The sequence below is a fragment of the Fundulus heteroclitus genome, chromosome 23, assembly GCF_011125445.2.
Source record: "Fundulus heteroclitus isolate FHET01 chromosome 23, MU-UCD_Fhet_4.1, whole genome shotgun sequence".
NCBI lineage: Eukaryota > Metazoa > Chordata > Actinopteri > Cyprinodontiformes > Fundulidae > Fundulus > Fundulus heteroclitus.
In genome coordinates, this window is record NC_046383.1 from 12,228,566 (window position 1) to 12,253,389 (window position 24,824).

A 24,824-nucleotide genomic window follows, 5' to 3' on the forward strand; every position below is an offset into this window, starting at 1 on the left:
GATCATGGACTTCTGGTTAAAAAAATTGCACATTCACCAATTTTAATTTGTTCATCACGATTTTGGAGTTTAGGGAGTTCAAGGATACCGAAGCTACAAGTGGATAAGAGAAAATGGTCGGTTGTTCAGTGCATTAACCCTCATGAATCATTATACTGTCTCCCAGAATACTAAAAAAATGTGTCCATACAGGGGTGGACTGGAACGCTCTGTGACCTGGAGGGGGGGCCGGGGTGCCTCCTTTAGGTTTAAAGGGACGGCAGCTCAGAACCAAGGCTCACATTTTCAAGGTCTTAGCATTTAGAATAACAATGTATGTGACAAGCAACAGATAACAGAGTTGCATTTTTGACCCCAAATAAGACAAACAGCAAATTGACCCAAAAACACATAATTAGAACTGCAACAGTCAGCTTTTGCATAGCCATAACGTTATATACAAATAACAATTTATATACAACTGATACAATTGTTTGTCATATTTGGGAGTCGTCTGATAGTGAACTTTTAAATATCAGTTAGTGAATTGATCTGTATAAAGAAAATAATAGTCAAAACTGTGCTTTTAAGATTCTTTGTATTTCATCATTTGCCGTTTACAAAAAAAAAAAAATCATATAAATACTTTTCAGTCATAGTGTTCCTTCTGATAATCCCTTACTTTTCTTTGGCATGGTTTATTTCTTACATACAGCAAACAAATGATAATCACCAGTGAGATCCTGGTGACTGAGTGAAATGTGCTCCACCCACCAAGTGGCTCACATTCAACCAACCTCTTGTTTCTGATCAAGGTTGCATTAAACCACATCAGAGAGCTCCCTCAAAAAAAAAAAAAAAAAAAAAAAAAAAAAAAAAAAAAAAAAAAAAAAAAAAAAAAAAAAAAAAAATATATATATATATATATATATATATATATATATATATATATATATATATATATATATATATATATATATATATATATATATATATATATATACACACACACACACACACACAGGAATAGCTGTTTTCTGTTTCAGATCTACAGTTATATAACAGCTGTTCAGTCATTGTCTTCCATAGCATTATTAAAAAGAAACATTTACATTCACCATTTTTAAAAAAAGAAAGCTTTTATTAATCCAAAAAGCAAATTTCATACATGAATTAAATATAAATCCAAACTGATGAAACAGAGCAGGCAGTGTACTGGACATAAAAACACTCGACTTCATCAGTTCTGTTGATCTCAGCTTCGGCCCGCCTCTGATTCGGCTGCCGTTCGCTGTAAACAAAGAAAACACTTCGGACGCCGCCGAACCAAACAAGGAGGAGTTCCGACCATTTGTTAGAACCATGCGATGGTTTCAGGACTCACATTTCACACGCAGAACATTTTTAAGAACTTACAGTTCCCCATGGAGAACCATATTCTTTATATTAAAGGCAAAGGACAATATAAAGATTAGTTTTTCCCCCAAATAGAATCAAATGGATGCCAATATGCATAAACATGAACTTTTATCTGTTTTCTGCTTAAAACATAAAACAATATTGTATTTCCCTGTTCCAAGTATATTCTTTGTTTCTAAAAACAGTGAATGGTGAAGAGATTAAATTCCTTCAGATGAGCCAATAGTTCATCTGAAATGTAGTTTTAGTGAGAGGATGTTTGTAATGGTGGTGGAAACAATAAAATATTATATACTATAATTTGATCCAAATATTCTCAAACTGCTTAAAATTGATATTTCAGATAAAAATGACAGGCTTTGCTTAACTTTCCACTGTAAAAATCTAATAAAGTTCAGAATTTTTATATTGTCCTTAAATATCCTGTACTTTTTAATCACAATAAAAAAAATACAGTTCACAATAGCTCTTTAAAGTCAGTCCAATCAGCACTTGTAAAGCACACATGCAAAAAAAAAAAAAAAAAAAAGGCATTCTGTTGTGGAAATATTGCTTCTATCTTTCCAAGATGTTCCTGTGAAAACATCAGCTGAGGTGAATGTGAAACACGACTGGATATAAACAGCATCTGGTCCATCAGTGCAAACATTCGAGACCAGAGGAAAAAAAAAAGAAACTTGGTACATTCCAGAAGAGGCGTGTCACTCGGCCAGATCCTGTCCTAATGAATAATGAGATTGTATGATGATAATATTGAATGATTGGTAACTCTGTCTATAAAAAGTGGGGATAAACATGTGCCACGTGTCAAAGCATAATGTGCGGACCAGCTCTGCTCTTCATCTGCTCCAGGAGTTCATGTCAGCAGGGTTGGGAAACAAGGCGCTCCTCTTAAGGCTAACAGTTTAAAAGAGATTTTTTTATTAATTATGTTTGTGACATCCCCAAATGATGCTTCACTTTGGATTTTTTACGTATTAAAAAGGGCTCAAGTTTTAGATTCTAGATTTTTTATAGACTCTTGTAATACATTTATAAAAAAAAACAAAAACTTACTGGCTGATATGAGCAGAAAAGTGTTTCCTGCTCTCCTCTTTCACACATCATGTCCTTGAATGAATTTAACTTAAACGCCTGGAAGGATTACTTAGTCTTAAAAAGCCAATGTATTGATGCTACTTCATCGGGTTTCCTGGTGGAAAATCAAACAGTTCTGGTGCTCGCTTCAAATTCAGCATCTTTAGTCTGTTTTCTGAGCGACATTTCGCTCCTTCTGGTCCCACAGCTGCTCAATGAGGAAGTGCTTGTGTGCTGTCACACTCACACATATGTCATCGCTTGCTTTCACACACACACACACACTCACTCACTCAGACTCACACACACACGGCAGATCGCCCAGACGACTCTGCTGCCACATTCACACTTTGTCTCCTGCTGTTCATCGGACACCTGAAGCTTTTCTGTGTCAAACTTCTCGACTCGAGGCGTCAGCCGCAGCAGAATCGTCTGACACTGTGTCCCTGTTAACAATAACTTACTGTATTGCCAATAAATACTCTGCCTTCAGCTCAGAGGACTTGGCTCAGACCCTTTGCTCTCCGTTATACCTGAGTGGTTACTTGCTACATCAGCGGCTGCTGCTGGTCAGTCGATCCGGTTGCCACAGATGGTGAAGCGGTCGATCTCCAGCAGGTCTTTATTGGGAGCTCTGTGGTTCGTTTCCGAGGCGTCGTCTGCCTCCTCGTCCTTTAACGGTGAAGCTGTTGGCGGGTCGGCGTCGGACTGAGGTTCTGTAGTCGGAGGGGAGCCGGCTGCTGTCGCCGGTGAGGCATCGGTGGGTGGGGGGGGGAACCAATCCGCCCGTGGGGCTGGCTGCGTGGTCACAGAGGACGGAGAGGAGATGGGTGGGCTGCAGGGCGTGGCAGGAACCTGATCAATGCTGGACTCGCCTGATGATGAAACATGCAGAGGAGTAAAAAATTATGTTTCCCTTTTCTAGAAGAAATAAATTAATAAAAACTAAATAATTACTGTAAACACTGGAGTATCTGTCAAGTCTCAACTGATTTATTTAGAATAAAATCAAAAAAGGCAGTAGACACTTCTCATCAGATGACTTTGTACAGGGTTCTTGTTGCCAGGCAACTAAGGCAGACTAGCAAGAAAATACATCAACTTGTTCCCAATAAGGCAAATTAGTGCGAGTTTGGTGGTTTTGTCACCGATCACACAAAAAGGATGCTTATTAATAAACCCCAGTGCTGCAGTTAGCTGACTTTTAACCCGCTGTGTTGGCTTGCATATGAACTTCAGAGACGTCCCATTCCTAATCCATAGGGTTTTCTTTGATCCACTGTATATAGGAAGATTCACTGTATATAACTGATGCACCTTTCCTACCTTTGCACCTTCTCTTATGAGCCAATGTGGCAAGTGAATTTCTCCAATGTGAGATCAATAAAGCCTATCTTATCTTATCTTAAAATGATGTTGGTTCACCCTCTGCATTTGACCCTTCTTCCAGATGTACATGTGTGAGCTCAGACACGGATGTTGGATGAGAATGACCGGCTCTCAGTCTCCGCTCTAATTCATCCCAAAGGTGTTCTATCAGGTTGAGGTCAGGACTCTGCAGGCCAGTGAAGTTCACCCACCACAGACTCTCTCATCCATGTCTTTATGGACCTTGCTTTGTGTTCTGGTGCATGTTGGAAGAGTAAGGGACCATTTCCAAACTATTTCCACGATATTGGAAGCATGAAATTGTCCAAAATTTCCTGGTATGCTGAAGCTTTCAGAGTTTCTGTCACTGGAACTAAGGGGCCACGCCCACCTCCTGAAGAACAACCCCACACCAGAATCCCCCCTCCACCAAACTTTACACTTGGCACAATGCAGTCAGTCAGACAGTAAAACCCAGCTAGACAAATCCATCAAAGAAAAAAAGAGGAAAGATTATATCTTATTTACCTGATGGTTTGGCACATTTACGGGGGTCAGCTTTGGCGGGGCTCTTTGAAGAGGAGGATGGAGCGGTCAGTGGCCCCTCAAACAGTTTGTCCTCCATGTTGGCTCTCTTGACGTAGACGCAAGACTTCCCCAGCAGCACAATACTGTTTAAAACTTTCAGCGTAACCATCCTACCATTAGAGCAGAGACAAAAATAACAATATTATACTCCACTGGCAAGAATAATTAAATAGTTAAAAAGATAATAAAGATTACCAGTTACTGATACAAAAGGCAGAAGTGGAAAAGTAGTCACACTTTCCAAGTAAAGCAGGTTTTAGAAATTTAGATAACGATGATTTAGGAGCATAGCAGAGAGGAACATTTAATTTATTATTTTCTTTTAATTTGGAGACAAAGCTATCTGAACACATCCTGTAAATCTCAGATGTCATAAACTTACAGGTCTCAATAAATTAAAATGGGATAAAAAAGTCAATTTATTTCAGTTACTGAATTTAAAAAGTGAAACTCAGAAAGCTTGATTACACACATTGTGATATGTTTCAATCATTTGTCCAAAATTCCTTTGGGCACAATACAACACTAACACAAAACCATACAAACATGTCTGGTTATCTCAAAAGCCAATTACCGTATTTTTGCACTATAAATCACACTTTCTTTTCATAGTTTGGCTGACCCTGGGACTTATAGTTAGGTGTGACGTATATATCAAATTACGGAGCCCTAGAGGGGTCATTGCAAAATGTTTTGCATGTTGAGAGAATGTGCGCTCGTTTTACTACATTGTGCGCTCGTTTTACTAAATTGTGCTCTCGTTTAACTATATTGTGCTCTCGTTTAACTATATTGTGCACTTGTTTTACTAAATTGTACGCTCATTTTACTAAATCGTGTGCACAATTTACTATATTGTGCTCTCGTTTTACTATAGTGTGAGCTCATTTTACTAAATTGAGCTCTCATTTTAAGCATAGTAAAACGAGGGCACAATTTATTAAACGAGTGCACTATTTACTCAAACGAGAGCACAATTTAGTGAACATGGTTATAGAACATTGTGTGCACAATCTACTTAAACGTGGCCACAATATGTAAAACGTGCACTCAATATTGTCTTGACACATGTAAACATGAGCACGTTATAGTATATTCGAGATCTCGATCTACCGAGGGCTCAATTTAAGGAAAACGTGCTCACAAATTATCACGACCTGAAAAAAAATATCACTTAAAGTGAGTTCTCCCGGGCTCCATATCAAATACAACGTATTGTTAAATGTTTATTCATACTAACCAACATGAACCAAGGAGTAAACATTACCGTCTATAGCCACAAGAGGGCTCTCTAGGCTTGTAAAAAATATATGCTGCTCCTGTACCAATTAAACATTAATTGAAACAATAACGTATAGGACAATAAAGACTTTTGCAGTCTGCATTCATGCAGCGGCGTGTTGCATGTTGCAGCTCGGAGGGGGAGCCCAGAGCGCGACAGAACCTCATCACTGGGCTGTCCGTGACGCTAATAACAGCTAGCGTTAGCTTACGTCGTCCGAGCAGTTTACATCTTCGCTGATGCTCGTTCAAGAGCTTTAGTGACCTTTCTATGGTGTTCTCAAACATCCGTGTCGTACTGTTAGCTTAGTAGGTAGCACTGTCAAGCTCACGGTCTAATTTCAGACCGTGAGCTTGTAACTTTGACAACTTTCAGAGTAACAGCTCGTTACGCTCAAATACGCTGGCTAGAACCAAGAGCCTCTTTTCATAATTTACCCCATTCATCCTTCCAGGTATGTTCAACAGTGTTCAACCTGTTGTGAATGCAATTGTGTAATTGAATAAGTTGCCTTACCAGATTAAGTTTCAGTTTTTAGCCTTGGATTGTGTGAAACACACTTTTAAAAAAATGCGACTTATATGTGTTTTTTTCCTCTTTATGACGCGTTTTTTGACTGATGCAATTGTTATTATGGAGCGATTTATAGTCCTAAAATACAGTAGTTAGAATATTAAAAAAGAAGTTTTAATGCACAAATCTTATTTTATTACGGCTGCACAATATCAGAAAACTTTGTGAGGGAGACATAATTTGTAAATAATGCAATGATGATATGAGCTGTAAAATCTGCCTATTGTCTTCTTTCTTTTCCTTCTCATCTGTGCTTCCATCCCTCTGTGACCTTTAACACTGCTTAAACACGCCTGATTCAAATAATTAGTTCATTAGCTGGAGTCTGTAGAGCTGATTGTTGAGGAGAAAATTCAGTCATTTAATTTCGGTGTGTTGAACCAGAGACACGTCAAAAGGTTCCAGGAAACCAGTCCTGAAGGATTGGAGTTTGAAAACCCTGCTTTAGAGGATTTTGGACCAACGCCCATTGAAGAGTTAAAGGGAGATTCCAAAGGTGTGTCCAGCGGTGCTTAAAGATCCACCCCTCATAAGACATGGATTACAATTGTCACATCCCTTGTGTTCAGCCATAACTGTAAAATCCGATGTAGGAAGTGACTGATCTCTGGGGTTTGGGTCAAGATGAAGACGATGCAGACGAGCTCAAAACTATCAAAGCACCCGTGGCTTCATTAGCACCTCGCCTACACTGTGCAGTACATGGACATACTTTTAAGTAGGCTGACATTCCTGCCTTAATTATTATTTTTTTTTAAATTGCATTTAAAATTCTCAGAGAAACTAAATTTAGCATTTTACAACAGCTGTAATAAATAATCTGGAAACAAAAAGAAATGTGTCCCTCTGAGTAACAGTTTCTTTTAAATCCAGTTACTAAAATAAAAAAGCTGAAGTTTATTGGGTCACACGAGTATTATAGTGCTTTCTTAAGATAAAGCCAAACCATTGTATACATCATGCCTCATCACTCACACCAGGAGGAGGATGTGCAGTAGCCTTCTGTTTGCAGAGCCTAGACTCTGACACTGATGAGTGGAAGACGGACACATTTGGGTCTGTGGAGCAATGTTCGCTGTGACAGGCCATTTGGAACCGAGATTGTGTCAGCTAAATCTTTGCCAAGGCACAGCGATATGCTCAAACAAGGGCTATTTTTAAACCGGAGCAAAGGGAAGGCCAGAGATGACACAAGAGATGAAAACATTGTGTTCTTCTCCCTGAGGTGGATCCTTCATCGGTAAGAGCCCAGTGAAAAGTGGGCAAAACTACCAACAGCACGAAACTGAAATACGGCTACAGTGCCGACGCTTATGGAAGCAGATTTGTGAGTTGAATGTGTCAGTGCGCCCTTATGAAGTTCAAAGTGTAGGTCAATTATAAAATAATACAATTAAATCTGTTAAAGATTCAGTAAAATTTTCTTTAATGAAAGACAACCTTCATTGACGATTTGGTGTGAAGAGCTACTTGCACCCAAAAAAAGTCTTAAGAGCCTTCTCCTTTTGGCAGCGGGCTAATAATGAGCAATATAAAAAGCAGAGATAAAATTAGTGGAGCTACGCTAAAGACTTACCCGAGATAAAAGAGGAGCACACATGTGTATGACAGAGCTCCCTGCACCTTCACAGAACTCATCACCACTCGGATTAGCTGCAAATAAATAGCAAAACATTTTAAGGTCGGAAGCTTTTCCAACAACCGATAAACCTAAAACCAGTGAGCGGCAAGTTGACAGACTGCTGTCACGACGGGTTATCCTGAGATCTCACCCGGGTGTCCTGGTTTTTGGTTTTGTTTATGGTTACTGAGCTGGGAAAAGACTGCAGTCACTTACCAGGACAGCCAGCGGCAGAGGGATGAAGCCCATCCTCCGGGCCACTGAGTCACTGTAGTCAGTGTAGGCCTGCAGTGACAGACACAGGTTACACCTCCTGACATGTCAGTCTGTTAGCTGCATGCCCTTTATGATCCTAGACAACAACTACGCTGATATGAGAGCAAAAAAAAAAAATGATTCATACGTTCTTTTGCCGACTGCTGACGAGATCGAAGGCCAAGCTGGCTCTGTATTCACTGTACACCTGGAAGATATACGGCGTTATGCACATGCCCGGTTAGAGGCTTTACTCAGTAAGCGACGCGTAAACGAGTTATTGTGGCGCCGGCCTGCTTCTTACGTCTGCTGTGATGTCGTTGAACTTTGTGATGAACGCATGTTTAATGATGTCGACGGCGACTTCAGACAAGACCACCATGAAAACATCAGGGAACAGCATCCACAGGTGGTCTGTGGGAAAAAAAAGACATCACGTTTTAGTAAGCACGTGTTTTAGTATCAGCGGGTGAGCCACACCATGAAAACACAATGATGAAACATTTTCAACATTTTCAGAACTCGGTGATTTCTACCCCTCTTTAGCTAAAGGACACGACAACTGTACTGCTTCAAGGCGTTTAAATTTCAGCCAGCAGTCAACGTCTGTCATCGACCGGGCGTCTGTGTTTTAGACTGGCAGGAGGAGCAGAGTGTTTTCAGAAAGCTGTCAAACTGTAACGCCCAGCTCTCATCTCTGACTTCACTCCCTTGTTGACTGAAGGTTCTGGGGGGGGGGGGGGGGGATCCCCAAAGTCCCACAGGGGTCAGAAGGAGGAGAAAGAAAGGAACTGCTCAGCATAAATATCAGATTTTTATTCATGGCAAGCGCCGAGATCAGTGCTGGGACATGAATACAGCTAAATGCTTCATAGTAACAACAAAAACGGGAGTGATGCAGCTTTTGTTTATATTTGTTGCAGTTTAAATGTTAATGAAGCCTTAGCTTAAAGTGAACACAAACAATTACCTGGGTTCCAAGAGAACTGCTCCATGTTCCTGAGACAGACGATGAGGAGGAGAACGTAGCTGGTAAACCGTTCTTTTATATCTGCAAAACCAAATAAAAGCTTCTAAGTTTGTTAAACTGTATGTAAAAAAAAATAGAAAACATCATCTCTCTGAATTCAGGTGGAATTTTTATGTGTTTAGTGCATTTTGTGTTTAAAAACTCCTATTTTGTATTTAAATAAGTTCCAATTTATTTTACAAAGGAGTCACGGCCGTTAACTTTTTTCTCTCACATTAATGTCACATCTAAGCCGAAAAATCAAGAAATGTTCTTTTCTTAATGAGCTACAGTTATGGAAGCCTGTACTAAACAAACAACTATAATTTAAATCCTATGAGTGGAAGTCCAGCACATCATTCTGTAAAGTTTTAAACATAATAATGAACACTGAAGGTTGCAAGATGAATATAAACAGTGAGACGTAAACTGGTTAAGGCTCAGTGTCTTCACTTGCCATCTGAAGACAGTAAGAGTAACTGTGATTATAAAAAACATTTTTGCCAACCGAAAACATCTTTCCCAGCTGAATCAAGAGACATAAAATAAAAAAAATTAAAAATATCAAAATAAAATAACTAATATTTCGGCTTTTCCTGTCAAAATTTACTTTTAATGTAACTATAAAGGACATCCAACTTATTGTATTTTTCTGACCTAAGGCGCATACATATTCTTCCCAAGCATATAATATCACTCCTTCATGTCCACAGCTCTATCCGTCTCTGATCGGGAGGACAGAGTAGCTGGACTACACTGCCCTGTTTCTAACATAAGGCTAAAATAAACACAACTTTTATATTGGATTAACTTACTAGGTTTATTGTTGCTTTATTGAGACAGCCGTGCTCAACCCCCCCCCCCCCCCCATACACACATTTAAAAGGTTTGATTTCTTTACTTTTATTCTTATCATCAAGTTTGTTGAAAGGCCTGTTAATCAGTGGGAATATAAAACAATGCTGAAAACATGATACTGTGGTTAATATTCTGCTAAACAAATGCAATCACTGTTGAATAGTGAAGAAAATAAGACACGCATTCAAAAAGTGATTTTTCTTGACATATTTTGTATTATTGCTCATGGGTTTGCAAAGAGGGTCCCTGGTCAGAAGCTAATGCTGTATATGGAGAAGTAATCTGTAATCTGAAAAATAATCTGTGTAGTTAATGTTGTGCAATGGGAGACCTCAACCCCTTTGTCCTCTTAGGATGACTTTTCCAGAACATTTTATGGTGCTAAGAATGAAGGCGATGAATGAAAAAGGATATTCAGTGGGGGGATAAAAAAAAACAATAACTACTTACCACTGTTAGACATTTGGAATAAATTGTTCTTCTCGAATTTCTTGAACACACTTCCCTTGATCTCCACAAACTGTGATTCATAAAACACACATTAAAAGGTCAGGAAATCTATACTGTCTCAGAACACAACGTCTGCATAGCTGCAGCAGTGAGATCTCAACATCTGAATGCTAAATTAAAAGTTTTAAGCTTCCGGAACGTAATCATGCAAAGTTTTAGTGCAATGTTGCATGTTAGCGTCATGCTTGGACAAACATCTGAGTGGGTGGGTGCTTCCGCTTTAGAATATGTGGTTTACTGAGACGTAGCTGTGTGTGTGTGTGTGTGTGTGTGTGTGTGTGTGTGTGTGCACTAACATTGTTGGACATCATGATGGTGAGCAGGGACTTGTTGTGCGAGTTGAAGGCGACATTAAGAGTGGAGGCCTGCACCATGATGAGGATGGAATGAAGGACTGAGGAAGAAATACTGAGGAAAAACACTCTTTAAAAATGAAAGAAACACAACAAGTTCATTTAACACAGTGGGTAGGTATAACACTTGTAAACTTATCTTGTGGACCACATCCAGTAGCTGTGAAATCCAGAGATTTTCTGAGGCATTTTTAAAGGAGATCAGCTGATGGCTGCAGCACAGAAGCCACACCAAAAATAAATATATATTTGTATATATTTTTTTGATCTGGTCCTGAATTTGGCATCCCAATATTTGAAAAACTGATGTATAAAATTAAAATAACTAGATCTATCATTATAGATTTTAAGCAGTATTCATGGGCCTCGTTTAAATTCAGGGTGATCACTATTGCTTTAAAGGAGAAAACACTACGTTAAAGTGATCATTCTTCTAGACAGTTTGAGTTTAACAAAGATAAACTGGAAGGATACAGACATAAAAGACAGCCATTAGAAAGTGAGGGATGACTCCTATATTGTCTCTTTTCCGTTCTTTGGGCTCGGTGGCCGTCCAGTACAGAGCATCCAGGATGTCTTGCCCGAAGGATGAGAAGAGGCGATCTGCAACCTTGCAAAGGAAACACGGGCTGGATATTCAGTTTCTCTGCGATCTTTACAAAGGCGGTAAATGTCGCCGTACTGGTGTCATCTAGCAAACAGTTGGTTTATTCTGTTAAAGCAGCAGCACTACATCAAACCTGGCATGAGGAACTTTAAATAATGTGCTTCGAAGTATCAAAAATTCAAAAAGCTAGAGTCTGTCTGTCATATTTGCTTTTCTTACAAGATTGGAGGGTTAATTTAGTAAATGTGTGTGAGGGATTTTTTCTGAAAAGGAGGTTCTCACAGCTAAATATGACCCGCCAATTTATTCAGCCATGAATTTTACACTTTAATAAGCCGCTATACTACTGGACAGTTAGATGGGTCTGCAGAGAATTTAAGAAGCACTAAAAGTCTCAATTATTTCATCTTATATCCCTGAAAACATCATCTGTACTGAGCTAGGAGACTTAGCGTGCAATTATTAGATGTAAAAAAAAAAAAAATATTTGAAAGCTAATGATATTTTTTTTATTGTAGCATTTCCCAAAACTCTGTTCAATGCATCTTTAACAAGAAGTAAAATCACTTTGTCTTTCCCTGAAGAGAAATAGTTCTTTTAAATACTAGAAATAGCAATTTATTTCAAATACATCGACAAACTAATACGTTTTCCTCTGGATTTCATGCAGTGGAACAAATTTCTACACGTTAAAAAAAGTTAAAAACAATAAAAATAAAATGGTAAATAAAAACAACCACTGTCTTAGAGTTTTACGACACAAAAGGAGAGAAAACAAGAGAATCAGCATTTAAACTATTAAAGACTAGCATATTTAACACAGAAATGTAGAAAGTCTGTAAATGTTGATTTAGTAGCACTTTTTGCAACTCCACCTCAGCGTTAGACAAACAGGATAGCAGCAACAGACGAGCATTACAGGCTTCTTATTGTTTCTGTTTGTTTTTCAGTGTATGGCGTGTAGGGTACCTCCAGCATGTTGTAGATGATGTAGAGCTTGATAACAGACTGCCCTCTGATCAGGTGGTACATCATGGAGTAGTCCACGTAGTGCATCATGGAGAAGCACAGCACCAGGATCAGGCCCTTCAGCACGTCACAAACTTGCGCTGGCTGCAGCAGCCGTGACCCACTGCTCACACAGACACAGGAGTACGCTCAGAAAAAGGAAAAAAAAAAACCTCATCGGCTCACTTGTGGTATTTAATGCGCTGATGCATGCTGAGCTGCAAGCTGCTCTGGATCTCCCAGTATCAAACATGCATGAGTAGATGTGTTCACGTCACGGTGTAGTGTGTGCACCTTTCATCTAAGACATTTCCAACCATTTGAAGAATCATGCACACTTTTTTCCTTCTTTTTTTTTTTAACTCCTAGCTGACGCATTGCAGCCCGGCTCTGACACACAGTGAGGCTGAGAAGCTGAAACGAGAAGGACGCCTGCCAGCCTCACCTATTACTGCAGGTTACTCAGGCTCAATGATCTCTGATTTTAACCTCACCACGCGACACAGAGAGATAACACAGACAGGGAAATATTTATTTTCCTGCTCAAAATGAGATGAAACATTAGAAGAAGCCACAACAGATGATATCAACTAAAGCACAATATGAAATATTAAAGATATTATCTCCTTTATATGGCACTTATCTTAGAGACCAGCTGTCCATTTAATATGGTTGTTGTAGAAATATGCTGCTCTGTTCAGAGTACATTCGTAGAAATAAACCCAGGCAGTTCTTATCTACCAAACAGACCAGCAGCGCCAGCGCCTGAGCCTCGCTCTTTATTAAAAAGCTTCACTTAGGATGCAAAATTGGATTCAACATTTTGGACAGAAATGTCTAGAACAGAAAACAAACGAACGTCAGCCGTCACACCCAACAGTAACATCAAGGCCCGTCTTCTGGGGCTAATAAAGTGCGTCAAACATGCAGCTTATTTTATTAACATCTGTGCTTGGCAGTGGCAGCTCTGGAGCCTGTTAGGAGAAGAGCTGACAAATCCATAGGAGCGCTTATTTAGTTAGTGTGACAGGGGCGACTGGGAAGAGCTGAGGGCAGATTAGTTTGAACACTTTCTGCATATTTTCCACGTCAGCTGTGTGTGGTCTGGACGTGTGCAGAACCGCCGTGGATAAGATGCCGTTTCCCTTCTAGGGCCGTGGGCTTCGTTGTGACGTCCAGTTTGTTAAAGGGACCGTTTTTATTCTATTACATACCGTGAACGTTTCCACACAACTAATCCACCTTTAAAATGTTGATGGAGCCCAACTATCCTGCTGATGGTTGCTTTGATTAGGCTTCACACAAAGTTAAACATCGTTAGCAGCTCTACATAAAAATCTGATATACCAAGAGGAGGTTAGGAACTACTCAAACAGCCGCTGTTACCTTGGCCGACCTGGGCAGCAGATGACTACTAACAGCAACAGCAGCAAAAAAAAAAGAACACGTTTTAGACGGCTGGTGGAGGTGAGGCTGACTCGCTGCACATCTGAACCGTTATGTTAGCTGACAGCAGACTGAAAAAGCAACAAAAACGCGCTCAGTGCTTTCAATACACCATTCCAGATAATTAAATAATTATCCTTACAGTGAACTTTAATCAAAGCTGTTATCACGTCTTATTTTCTATCAAACGTTATACCGAAGAAAAAGAATCAGCGCATGTATTTAAGGTCTGCAAAACATGTTTTTGTTGTAATGTAGACTTCTGGTGCTCTACCAGCATCTAGTGTTCAAATGTGGTAATAAGCTGTGGTACAGAATGATTTGAAGGATGAATGCCATCCTGACCCACTTTCTCTCTAAAGCAACACATCAGGCTTTTCTGTCAAACGAGTCAAAGTCACTTTAGATTTCATCTGTCACTTAAAAAGTAACCTGGTCAGTTCATTTGTACGCTTAAGATAAAATATAGCTTCTTTAGGAATGAGACCAGATCAGAGTTCTGTTTGGCTACAGAAAAACATTTGAATCAGGTGTAAAAACAACTAAACTAATTCTAAATTAAACACTTGGAAGTGGTTTTTGAAGAGGAACAGCTGGAGTGGAATGGACAGATTTCATTGTTAAAGTCATACGGTAATTATCTCCAAAAAAAATTGTTGTAAAAACTGTCTGGTCTGAACTGTGGCTTCCATTAAGAGGACTTCCCAGTCCCGAAAACATTTCCTGCAGAATCCTGTTTCACCTGCTTCTGACGCCATGTGTGAATGCAGGGAGCACAGACTTATGAGCAGTACCTGATCCCATCAGCGTTATTACAGTCAACAGCAGGGACATAAAAAGTTAAAAGATTTAGGGAATCCTGCAGACTGAGTACTTGGCTGTGAGAATAAAGTAATATTTTCTGATTTTATTCCTTGAAATTTCCTTTTAAATTCTCCATCCGGTTATTTCTGCTAACAGAACTAATGAGAAAGGTTCTACACAATCTTAGTTTTATTTTTAACTAGAAATGCTCCAATAAATTGGCTAGAGGTTAGAATCAATAACTGTTCATGTCAAAGTATGGTAGAAAAAGCAACACTTGTTTTTTTATTAATTCAATGCATCAAAACTGTTTTTTTTTTAGAACATGAACTTTGCTTCAAGTAGAATGAAGATACAGATAAAGTTTGGTGACAGACGCAAACATCCAGATGATGCTTATTTTCTGATGAATTGATTATCTTCATTAGTTTTACTTTGTAAACTAGATAAAAACAATTGAAATCTAAAATCTTAGCCGCTGAAAGGTGTAACTACAGACAACACGAACTGTGCCACATCCAAAAGCAGTACAGTAGTGGGTGTGTCACTGATGATGGAAATGACCAAACATGCTCAGCAGATCTTTACTAGACCAGACAAGAAAAAAGAAAAAAAAACACTAAAACCAACTTGGGAGAGCGGACCATGGTGTGTCGTGCCAGGCTGTATCTTAACAAACAGCATGGAGATGAATGGAGACCGGTGACTTGAAACAGAGGCCAGTTCACGACAGTGATAATGTTTAGGAAGCCACAACAGGCTCGAGGTTGCATACCTGCTTCTTTTGCAGTAGGGGCATGTGCGTGCCCTGCAGGGGAAGGAAAGTAAGGGGAGAGTCAGGCACAAGAGGGGGGGCAGAAAGTGACACTGTGCCTCTGATGAGGGCAAGCGCACATTTATCCACGTTAGTGAGGCAGCTGGACTATTAACCACTGTACCTCTCAACCAACTGCTCCAGACCATACAGCGTGTCAGAGCTTTAGAGGGAAGGCATTGTTCCTTAGGGGCTCTTTGGTCTTTTCTGGAGAACCGAAAACTTCAAAGTGCACATCTTCTAATGCCTGTAACTTGTCTCTAATGTTCTATGTGAGCCTACAACTAAGATGGTTCTGGGGATGCAGAAAGAATCATAAAAACCTGACTACAAGTCATAGGATTAATAGAAATATCTGTAAGATTTAAACTTTTCGTCATTTATGCTCACTGCCCTAGTTTTCTCCACAAGCAGTACATTTTCCTTCAGCTGGTTTTATTAAGGGAACACAGAATAAGCAGAGCGAATGGGAACCATCACGGTGAGGTAGGAATGGCTGCCAGTGTGTGCAGGTGTGAGGTTTGTTTCCATGCCGTGTCCAGACAGAGCGTCATGGACGTTTCCAATCCTACCTGAAGCCACAGCACGGCAGGGTGAGGAGGCGAAGCAGAGCTAGCAGCACCCGCAGGGGCAGCAGCGTGAAGATGTACAGGAAGGCATCGGCACACAGGAAGAAGCCAAAGATCATCAGCTGGAACAGTCAAACAAACAAGAACATCAAACCTCCACTGGGGTCATTAAAGGTGTGTGAGCTGAATTTTTTTACTTTTTCACACATCGTCCATTTCTGTTTCAGTTGGGAAGAGCAAAGTGAAAGCTCCCCACCTTAACAATTTACAGTATTTGGTTCCTGATGAGCAACGGAATCTCCTTTTTTTTAAAGGGACATTTCAACAGTCTAAAATCTTCAATTTCATTCAATAAATAAGAATCAGTTTATTTAGTGCCAAATCACATCTCATCTCAACCTTTTTTACAGTACAAACAGGTCCAAATCATATTCAAATGCACGGATTGCATTGCATTGAATTTAATTCAGTCCATTTAAAGTCCAGTTTCTGAGACTTTGGTTTGGTTCTAATCCAGGACAGCAAGATTCTGCTGATTTTAAAAGGCCAACTAGTACAAAAACATCCATGTGTGTCCTTTTTAGGTTGTGCCACTTATGTTATTAAAAAGGCTAAAGAAAATAGTGGTTTATGTTATAATAAATGCACAATACTTTATGCTTCAACAGTGCCACCTAATGGGTAACAAGAAAAACTACATAGAATATCTAAAAACTCAGAATTCCAACCATTATTGTGTGGCTAATTGGGATTTATCACCAATGCATATTTTTAAATAATAATGATGATTATTGTTCTTAATCATATCCAAATGAATTAATGTTAAAGTCAAAATGAGTAATAGGATGCACACATTTGGTTGGTTTACTTTAAAAAATAAGGGATTAAAAAAAAAAAAAAAAAAAAAAAACACTGTTTATACAGTTTTCCATTAAATGATCCCCAAACATTCGTCAGTTGTTACAGTTTAGCTGCGGCTGTGTTTCCAGGAGCTCCAGGCTGGCAGGAACATACTAAGGCAGGCAGATGGACAAAGAGAGCCGGGGTCAGGAGTTCAGGGCCGTTGCAGTACACTACCTTCTCCAGCTCCTTGGGAATACGCATGCATGTGTATACCCTCTCCCTGCGCTCTGTGTACTTTGCTTCGTTGTGCTCCAAGAAGTAGCCTCTGGTGAGTTCTGCACAAATGAAGCGGGTCAACGACGGATCTGGAACAACAAGAGGGCCACAGTGTTACCACAAAGCCATTGTCTGTCCCAACTAGAGCTGTCAGCACAATGAGACTCCAGCGCTGGGAAGGTTCTGAGTGATGACAACCAAACCGTACCTGTTCTATGGCAGCCTGTACGGGTACTCGACTCGTTTGTAAAAGCAAAACACCCTGAACACAGATATTCAGCAAGCTTTTGTGATTATTCTCCGGGAAAGCACAAGGATTTATAAAACTTGGTCAAGTAGATGCAGACATGTCAGACTTATTTAATTAAATCAACAAAAAACATATTATTTATTTCATTAAATGTTTAACTTGCTGTGCAAAATATCAGGAAAAAAAACATTAAGAGATGAAATTGTTTTTTTTTGTCTTCAGGTCGTAGAAGTTATGCAACGTTGGGAGGTTAGTTTGTCCAACAAAATGTCCAGCAAACAGGAAGGCAAACTTTAGGTTCCTGTTATTGAGAGAATTAGCATAAATGTATGTGGATAACTAACTGACCTGTTGATCTGCATAATAACTTTGCATCGTCTTGCTGTCAATGTCTGAACGGCACATGGAGGCGAGAAAGTTTGTAGGAAAGCAAAGTTGAGCAAAGTCAACTGTAACTTAAATATGGACGCCTGTTGTAACTTCAACAGCAAAGTGTTTTTGTGCAACTCGGCCGATTATGTAACCTAGCTTTGCTTTACCGCTTGCACTTTATACTTTTCTGTTTGTTTAACTGTTCTGATGAGATCAGATGTCCTTGCCACCAGATAATGCCTATATAATTCACATTAACAGCCCAGGAATTGTAGGGGAGATCGGCACCAGCCTAATTTAAGTAACATATTAATTACAGAAATGCCAAATTGGTATTTTAAAAAGCACGTTTTCTTGCACTTCTTAAATGTTTGCATCCTGTAAACAACTGTGATGCCTCTTTGACCGTATCTAATAGGTAAAATTTCAACAAAAATCTCAAAGGAGCAAAGGTTTAGAGGTTAAATCTGATTCAGAGCTTCACAGCATACTGCATCATTATTCTCATGCCAGACTTAACGTGAGTATCCCAAATAAATGCTTGGATGCACTTCCTGGTAGGATATTATATTCCAAGTGTTATGCATGAACATTCCTTATGCCGATCAGACGTCTGGCCACTTGGATACTGTTTCACTGCCCTCTGTTGGCCATACTTGACGTATATTTTTGGTGGTCGAGATGCTACGGCTTACAATGAGAGGTTGACATCGTGATGAAAAAAAAAAACAGTAAGAAAGTAGGCAGAAAAGAAGGGTTCATTATAGCCATATTTGAAGCAATATCTTCCCATTTCCATTCTTTGCTTATATTGTGCAGTCAAGCAAATATCTAAAACATCAGTCCACCTTAACCATTACGTTTCTGTTCATTTAGCACTTCAATTAATGACTACACTACAATTAATGACTGGTTCGGCTAATTTATAAACACACTTTATCAAATGTTGCATTCACTTGTCATTTATTACTTCCCTATCACATGTGATGTCTCCCCATGAAACGTGACACTGACTAAAACACCATTGATGCTTTAATAAGTTGTATATGCACATGTTTACATTAACAAGCCCCACCTACAAAGAAATCAAAGCTAATTGGTCCAAAAATAAGGTCATGGGTCAAAAAGTAGAATGACACAGGGCGCAAGTATTGGACGCATGCATAGAAAAGTACTACTTCATGGTAAAGTATTTTGGGAATTCAGCTTCATGATGAATAGAGTTGCACTGCTTCACTAGGATTTGGATCCATTTTCCACCTAAAGTCTTCAGTTGTTGATGGTTCCAGGGATCCACTTGGATCTTTAGTTCTTTCTATAAAGACTTGGATACAAGTCAGGTGATCAATGCTCATTCTAGCAGTTTCATCTTCTATCATCGAAGCTAGCTGGGGGTTTCCTTTGGTGCATTTCTTGCTTGGAAATCCACATTTTTAGATTCTTATGAAAAAAGCTCAGGAGCATTTCTCCATTCATCCTTCTCCAGAACCCCCCCCCCCCCCAGATTGGATGTGTCCATCCAATCTGACCAGATCATATTATCCAAGTATGTCTCAGACTTGTTGAAATCTTCTGCAGGAAGCATTAAAAAGGCTTAAACTTGCTTTTTCTTCAGAAGCACAATCTTGTGCAGTGAGCTGCATAGATGGAATTACAGTGTGTTGCACAACTCGTAGCTTTTATGGGATAAAACTAACCTGCATTCTCCAGGTTTTTCTGAAGCCATCCCCAGAAGCACCTTGGCTTTTGCGAAACTCTCAAATATTGTTTGGACATCCCTGTTAGAAAGCTCCCAAATGCCCAATACTTTGGTAGCACACAACCTTTTATTTAGGCAATCAGTTAATAAATGAGCTGATGTCTCTTTTGCACATGGCAGCAGGAAGGCTTTCTAAATACTGAGTTCAGCTGGTTTCTTGACTACCTACCTGTATCTTTTTGCATATCTGTTTCCTCATGTGTTCAATACCCTTGTGTTTTTATTTCTTCTTTATTTGTATGCATAGATTAATTTGATTCAGCCAGTGGGAATTTAATGTCAGTGGCTCGATTACAAATATTGTATTTAATTTCAGCTTTTTGCTGCCGGCTAAACACATAAAGATATTATTAAAATCAGATTTTTCTTAATAAGCTGTGTGTTATGAGTAGACATAACACTGTTTTCACCTTTAAGTTAAAAGCCTTTTTAAGCTTGACCTTTTTCTAGGCCAGTTTAATGGCTAAATATGGTCAAGTACAGGTACAACTCATTAAATTGGAATAATATTGAAAAGTACGTTTATTTAAGTATCTCAACTCAATAAGTGAAATTCATTACACACAGTTAGGCATGGGCCGGTTTTGCGGTATCCCGGTATTATAATTACAGCTCCGGACATGTCATTTGGAAATATCTGCATTTAAAACCAAGCTGCTTTCAAATGCAGATATTTTTATTGGGGTTGGACGATATTGAAAAAAAGCACATCGATAAAACAGAAATCATATTGATCAATATTAATAATTATCAACAAATTCATATTTTAAGTGCAGCCCTGGTCATTTTATGCTGTTGCTTAGTGACCTTTTTCTAGATACATAACACACAAACACTGGATTCAAACTCAACCCTTTATTCAACCAACCCTTTACCAAAACTGCCAGTTTTTACAAAAGAAAAAATAACTCTTTGAAGGGGGCGGAGCTTGGTTCCTGGGTCTGCGTTTGTGATTGGTTAATGACAGCAATATTAACCTACATGACTAGAATGCAAAAGGAAGGAAAACTTTTATTCTATTGAACTTTTTATTGACCCTTTTTTATCTATCATCAATATACTTCTATCAATTGATAGATATTGTTATTGAATTATCATTTAGCCCTAATTTTTATAACTTTAAGCTGTTTATTTTTTATAAATATAGAAAACATGGAACTTATGAATTTAAAAAGAAATGCATTCTTTCTAAATAAAAAAGCAATTGTTGATGTGCTGCCGTAGTAAACTTTGTTGATGGCAGCTGTTTTTAGAAATACACGTTTCCCTAAAGCCTGATGCCAAAGTCGAGCTCGTTCAACACGGCATTAACTTCAAACTTTTAGCAAATACTGATAGGTGGTGCTCCAGTAGATGTGCTATCGTGTTATAGTCTGTTGTCTGCCAGAGTCTGTAAACACGTTCTGCACGTAGGGCAAGACTCTTCCTCCAAGCTGTGGTCGTATGTTTTCTTACGGTAGCCAAAGTATCCTTTAGGTGGGGGAAAAGTTTGGGAAGCTCACCTCCTTCAGCGGTCATAGAATCTGAGCTGCTACACAAAGGGCAGGGGGTTTGCTCTTCCATGTGACCTGAGGGATTTGCCCTCCAGTTTCTCTCTGACGAGGCATAAAGAAACGGCACGATGGAGATATTTTGTGGTTTTGAAACCATGACTTTCTCATGCTGAGTTACACCGTGAAACTGGCAACCGGCCCATGCCTACACCAAGGTATATATTTCAAGCATCTGTTTTAGTTCATTTTGGTAATTATGGCATACAACGAATGATAAACCCCAAATTCAGTTTCATAGAAATTAGAAATTTAAAAAAAATTACTTCTAAAAGACTTTATAGTTAGTTATATAAATAAAAAGGAACACTGCACCAGCGCCAGCAGATGACATGGATCCCCAAATCATCACCGAATGTGGAAACTTCACACTGGACCTCAAGCAAATCCACTCTTCCCCACTATTCTTGGCTCTTGATTTCTAAATTAGATGTAAAATTTGCTTTCATCTGAAAAAAATGGCAGCCAAAACCCTTCTCGTTTCATCGGGGTAAAAACTGGCTTAAAAAAAAAAGAATGAGGCCGATATATTTTGGATACATCTACATACTTCAGCTGCAATCCACACTTTGTGGGTATCGTTCAGCCTTTTTCCTTCCACTCAACTTTCCCTTATTGTGACTGGGTAGAGTACTCTGGGCAGCAAGTTCGTTTTAAGTGAATACCTTTTGTTTTGCCATAATTGTGTCAATGACTGGACATTTATACCCAACTTGAAAAATTGGTCCAAGAGAAGCTTTGGCAGACATTTTAAAAAGGGCAAAACCCTTGTTCAAAAGCGCCTAAAATATTACAATTTGGTTTATTTTAAACAAAAAAAAAAAGGAGCACAAAGGACGTCAGAACCTTGGCACAGTGGTGGTATTTGTAGCCTAAAATAAAGTAATGTGAACAGACTTTACATATTTACAACAACATTAGGAAGCTGCACAAGCAGTTTTGCCAAATGTCTTAATTAGCTGATTCTTCCGCTAACCGGCGGTTTATTATTAGCTTGGTAATTAAGCTAGCCCAGACTGTAAACAAACGGAGCAGCTGTCACCACACCGAGAGAAGTCGTTTAGCTTGTGCAGCTAATTTATTAGTGAATCCACTCCACTATCGACAAAACCTTGTAGCCGTAGAGTCGCGTCAAGTGCTACCCGCAAATAAACGTCAAAACCGACGAGAATTAAACGCTTTAAGTTGTTTAACGTTTGTAGATGCGGCTTCACAGCTGGGCAGAGCTCACGGTTACCTGCTGAGAGCTCCTGCTGCTCCCTCTTCACCGCGCTAATGTCGAAAAACCCCAGGGTCTCTGGCAGCTCTGCAGCTAGCCTGATCTTCCCAGACCTGTGAAAATCATCCCAAGGTCTTTTCTGTCTTTTCTTGAGCTCGATTTTGGTCTCTTTCTCTTCTGACAGCTCGGTCCCCGACACGTCCGCCATCTTTACTGTGGTCGACGCACAACGTCATCGAAGCAGCGTCGGTCAACACGCGCGACGCTAACTGGAAGATTGATAAAAATAAATGCATCTTTAAATGATACTGGAAAAAAAAAACATCCGTCTAAAATTACGAATATATAATAAATAGTTTGTTTCGAAAATTTTTATATTTTAATATATTCTATCACCAAAAAAAAAAAAAAAAAAAAAAAACACGTTTTGTTGGTAAATCCACTTAATAAACACAAATAATAATAATCTACAAATTCTGTCTTCAACCACAAGCTTTGCAAATGTACCTGGAGCCTATATTCTATAAATTAATAAAATTGTTTTAATACAGTAATGTGCAAAAAAGATTTTCTGCTTCTGTTTGAAAAAAAAAACTAACAAACAAACAAAAAAAAAATAAAAAAATAAAAATAAGCAAAATCAATGTTCTAGATTTAATAATTAAAGTTAAATTGAAATATTTCCTTTTTAAACCTAAGGATGGCTGTTGCAACCAGCTTGAGCATATGGTGTGCGTTCTCACGATGTTCCACATGGTGGTGCCAAAGTTCCATCAAGTTTTCTTAAAATTAAAGTCTACCCAACAACAGTAGTGTGCTGAGGCCCTTGGCTGCAAAATATAACTTTCCCACAACTTGTGTTTACCAGCCTGAACAGTGTCAGGGGTTTTAATTTTACCACTTAAATCATACACACTGTACACATTACACAGTTCTCAGAATATAACCTTCCATGTGAATTAGAGAGACTTGCTCATACAACTAACACACATCTATTTGTTTTAAAAATAAGTTTAAGAGAAGGAAATATTTATGCATGAATGAGTAGTTAAGGGGTTTAATTTAGCAATTAAAAGTAAAATAAAATTATTTGCATTTATTTTGGTCTTACGGTACAATCTCTTGTCTTTTATCCTTGTGTGTATCTGCATGCTTCATTTCCCTTAAATTTTGCTAATGGTACTCCTGAATTTCCCAACCTTAGAAGAATAAAGGATATTTAATTTTTGCTGCTGAGGTATTTCAGTGGTGTAGCCTAGACAATTAGCATGTTTCTTATTCTGTAAAGCAGTGTTGTTTTTTTCTTTGGTAAAAATACCTCTTGTAGGGAGGTGCCTATCGTCAGTGATCATTGGGACAGGTCACAGGTCCACAAATACTCATGACCTGATTTCTAAGGAGAACTTACAGAGACAAATTGATCTCACAGGCACGTTTAAATATTAGTGGAACATGTAGAAAAGATGCATGGGGAGGACATGCAAACTGTATGCAGGTCACCATGTGGGACTGCAGCGCAAGACCTTTGATGAAAGGCAATAGTTCTGTTCCACTGAACAGCGGCTCTCATAGAATACCAAGATTTTAAAAAGTTACACCTTCAAGCCTGCACAAATGTTCTCATAAGGTTATTACAGTTTTAAGGCCTTTTTTAAGATGCACCGGAGGCACAGCGATAATGCCCCCGTGATACCCACTGTCAGTTTGTGAAATGAAGATTATTACAAAATTCTCTTGTTGACAACAAAGACAAGATTTGGCAGTTTCAAAACATTTTCTGGTGCAAAAACAAAGCCTGTCAGTGTGAAAATTAAAGCAGCGCAACCCCTCAAACTCTGATCTAGACACTGTCAAACTATCAAACTGTCAATAATTTGTGTATATTTGACAGAAGAATAAGATTTTGATGTGAGCTAAACAGTTAATACACTTGTTATGAGGAAAAATAAACCAACAAATAACAGGGAAACCAAGGAAGCTGAGAATTGCCTAATGTCGGCACCAGGGGGCAGCGTAAATGTTATAGGAGAGCTAAAATAAAAGTTAACTTGTTTTGACAACTTTATTGAAGAGTAATGAAGAGTAAAATCATGATTTCAGTCAAGTTGGCTTCTAAATCTCTTTTTGTATGCGTCTGTGTGGTGATTGGTTAACCACACACATCCTAAAACTAGTTTGAAGCAGCCAGACTATTAACCACTTTACCATGAGGTGAAAAAGAATAGGTGACACCCCAGAAGCGTAAATAAAACTAAAGAAATTGAGCCTGTGAACTAATAATAGTACAGTATCTCAAACCAAATGCTACGATACTTGGGGATGCAGGTAGACTAATATCTGTTGTTTTCATAAGAATTACAGATGAAGAGGACTCAGGAAACCAAATGCTACGATACTTGGGGATGCAGGTAGACT

General features: G+C 38.9%; 1 protein-coding gene across 2 annotated transcripts; it reads right to left on the bottom strand.

Annotated features, from left to right (window-relative positions):
• Positions 1–1,099: 1,099 nt before the first annotated feature.
• Positions 1,100–22,648, bottom strand: tapt1a (transmembrane anterior posterior transformation 1a). 2 transcript variants are annotated; one of them, XM_036127323.1, is made up of 15 exons: positions 22,428–22,648; positions 17,218–17,348; positions 16,144–16,262; positions 15,533–15,565; positions 12,469–12,631; positions 11,367–11,502; positions 10,836–10,933; positions 10,480–10,549; positions 9,133–9,213; positions 8,467–8,576; positions 8,311–8,370; positions 8,124–8,192; positions 7,863–7,939; positions 4,372–4,541; positions 1,100–3,350 (listed from the first exon to the last, which is right to left on the bottom strand). In XM_036127323.1, exons 1-15 carry the CDS (start codon positions 22,615–22,617, stop codon positions 3,046–3,048), a joined length of 1,812 nt encoding a protein of 603 aa, XP_035983216.1. In that variant the 5' UTR covers positions 22,618–22,648; the 3' UTR covers positions 1,100–3,045. The 2 variants fall into 2 exon arrangements, with proteins under 2 accessions (XP_035983216.1, XP_012726294.2); XM_012870840.3 differs by lacking the exon at positions 15,533–15,565.
• Positions 22,649–24,824: the final 2,176 nt, after the last annotated feature.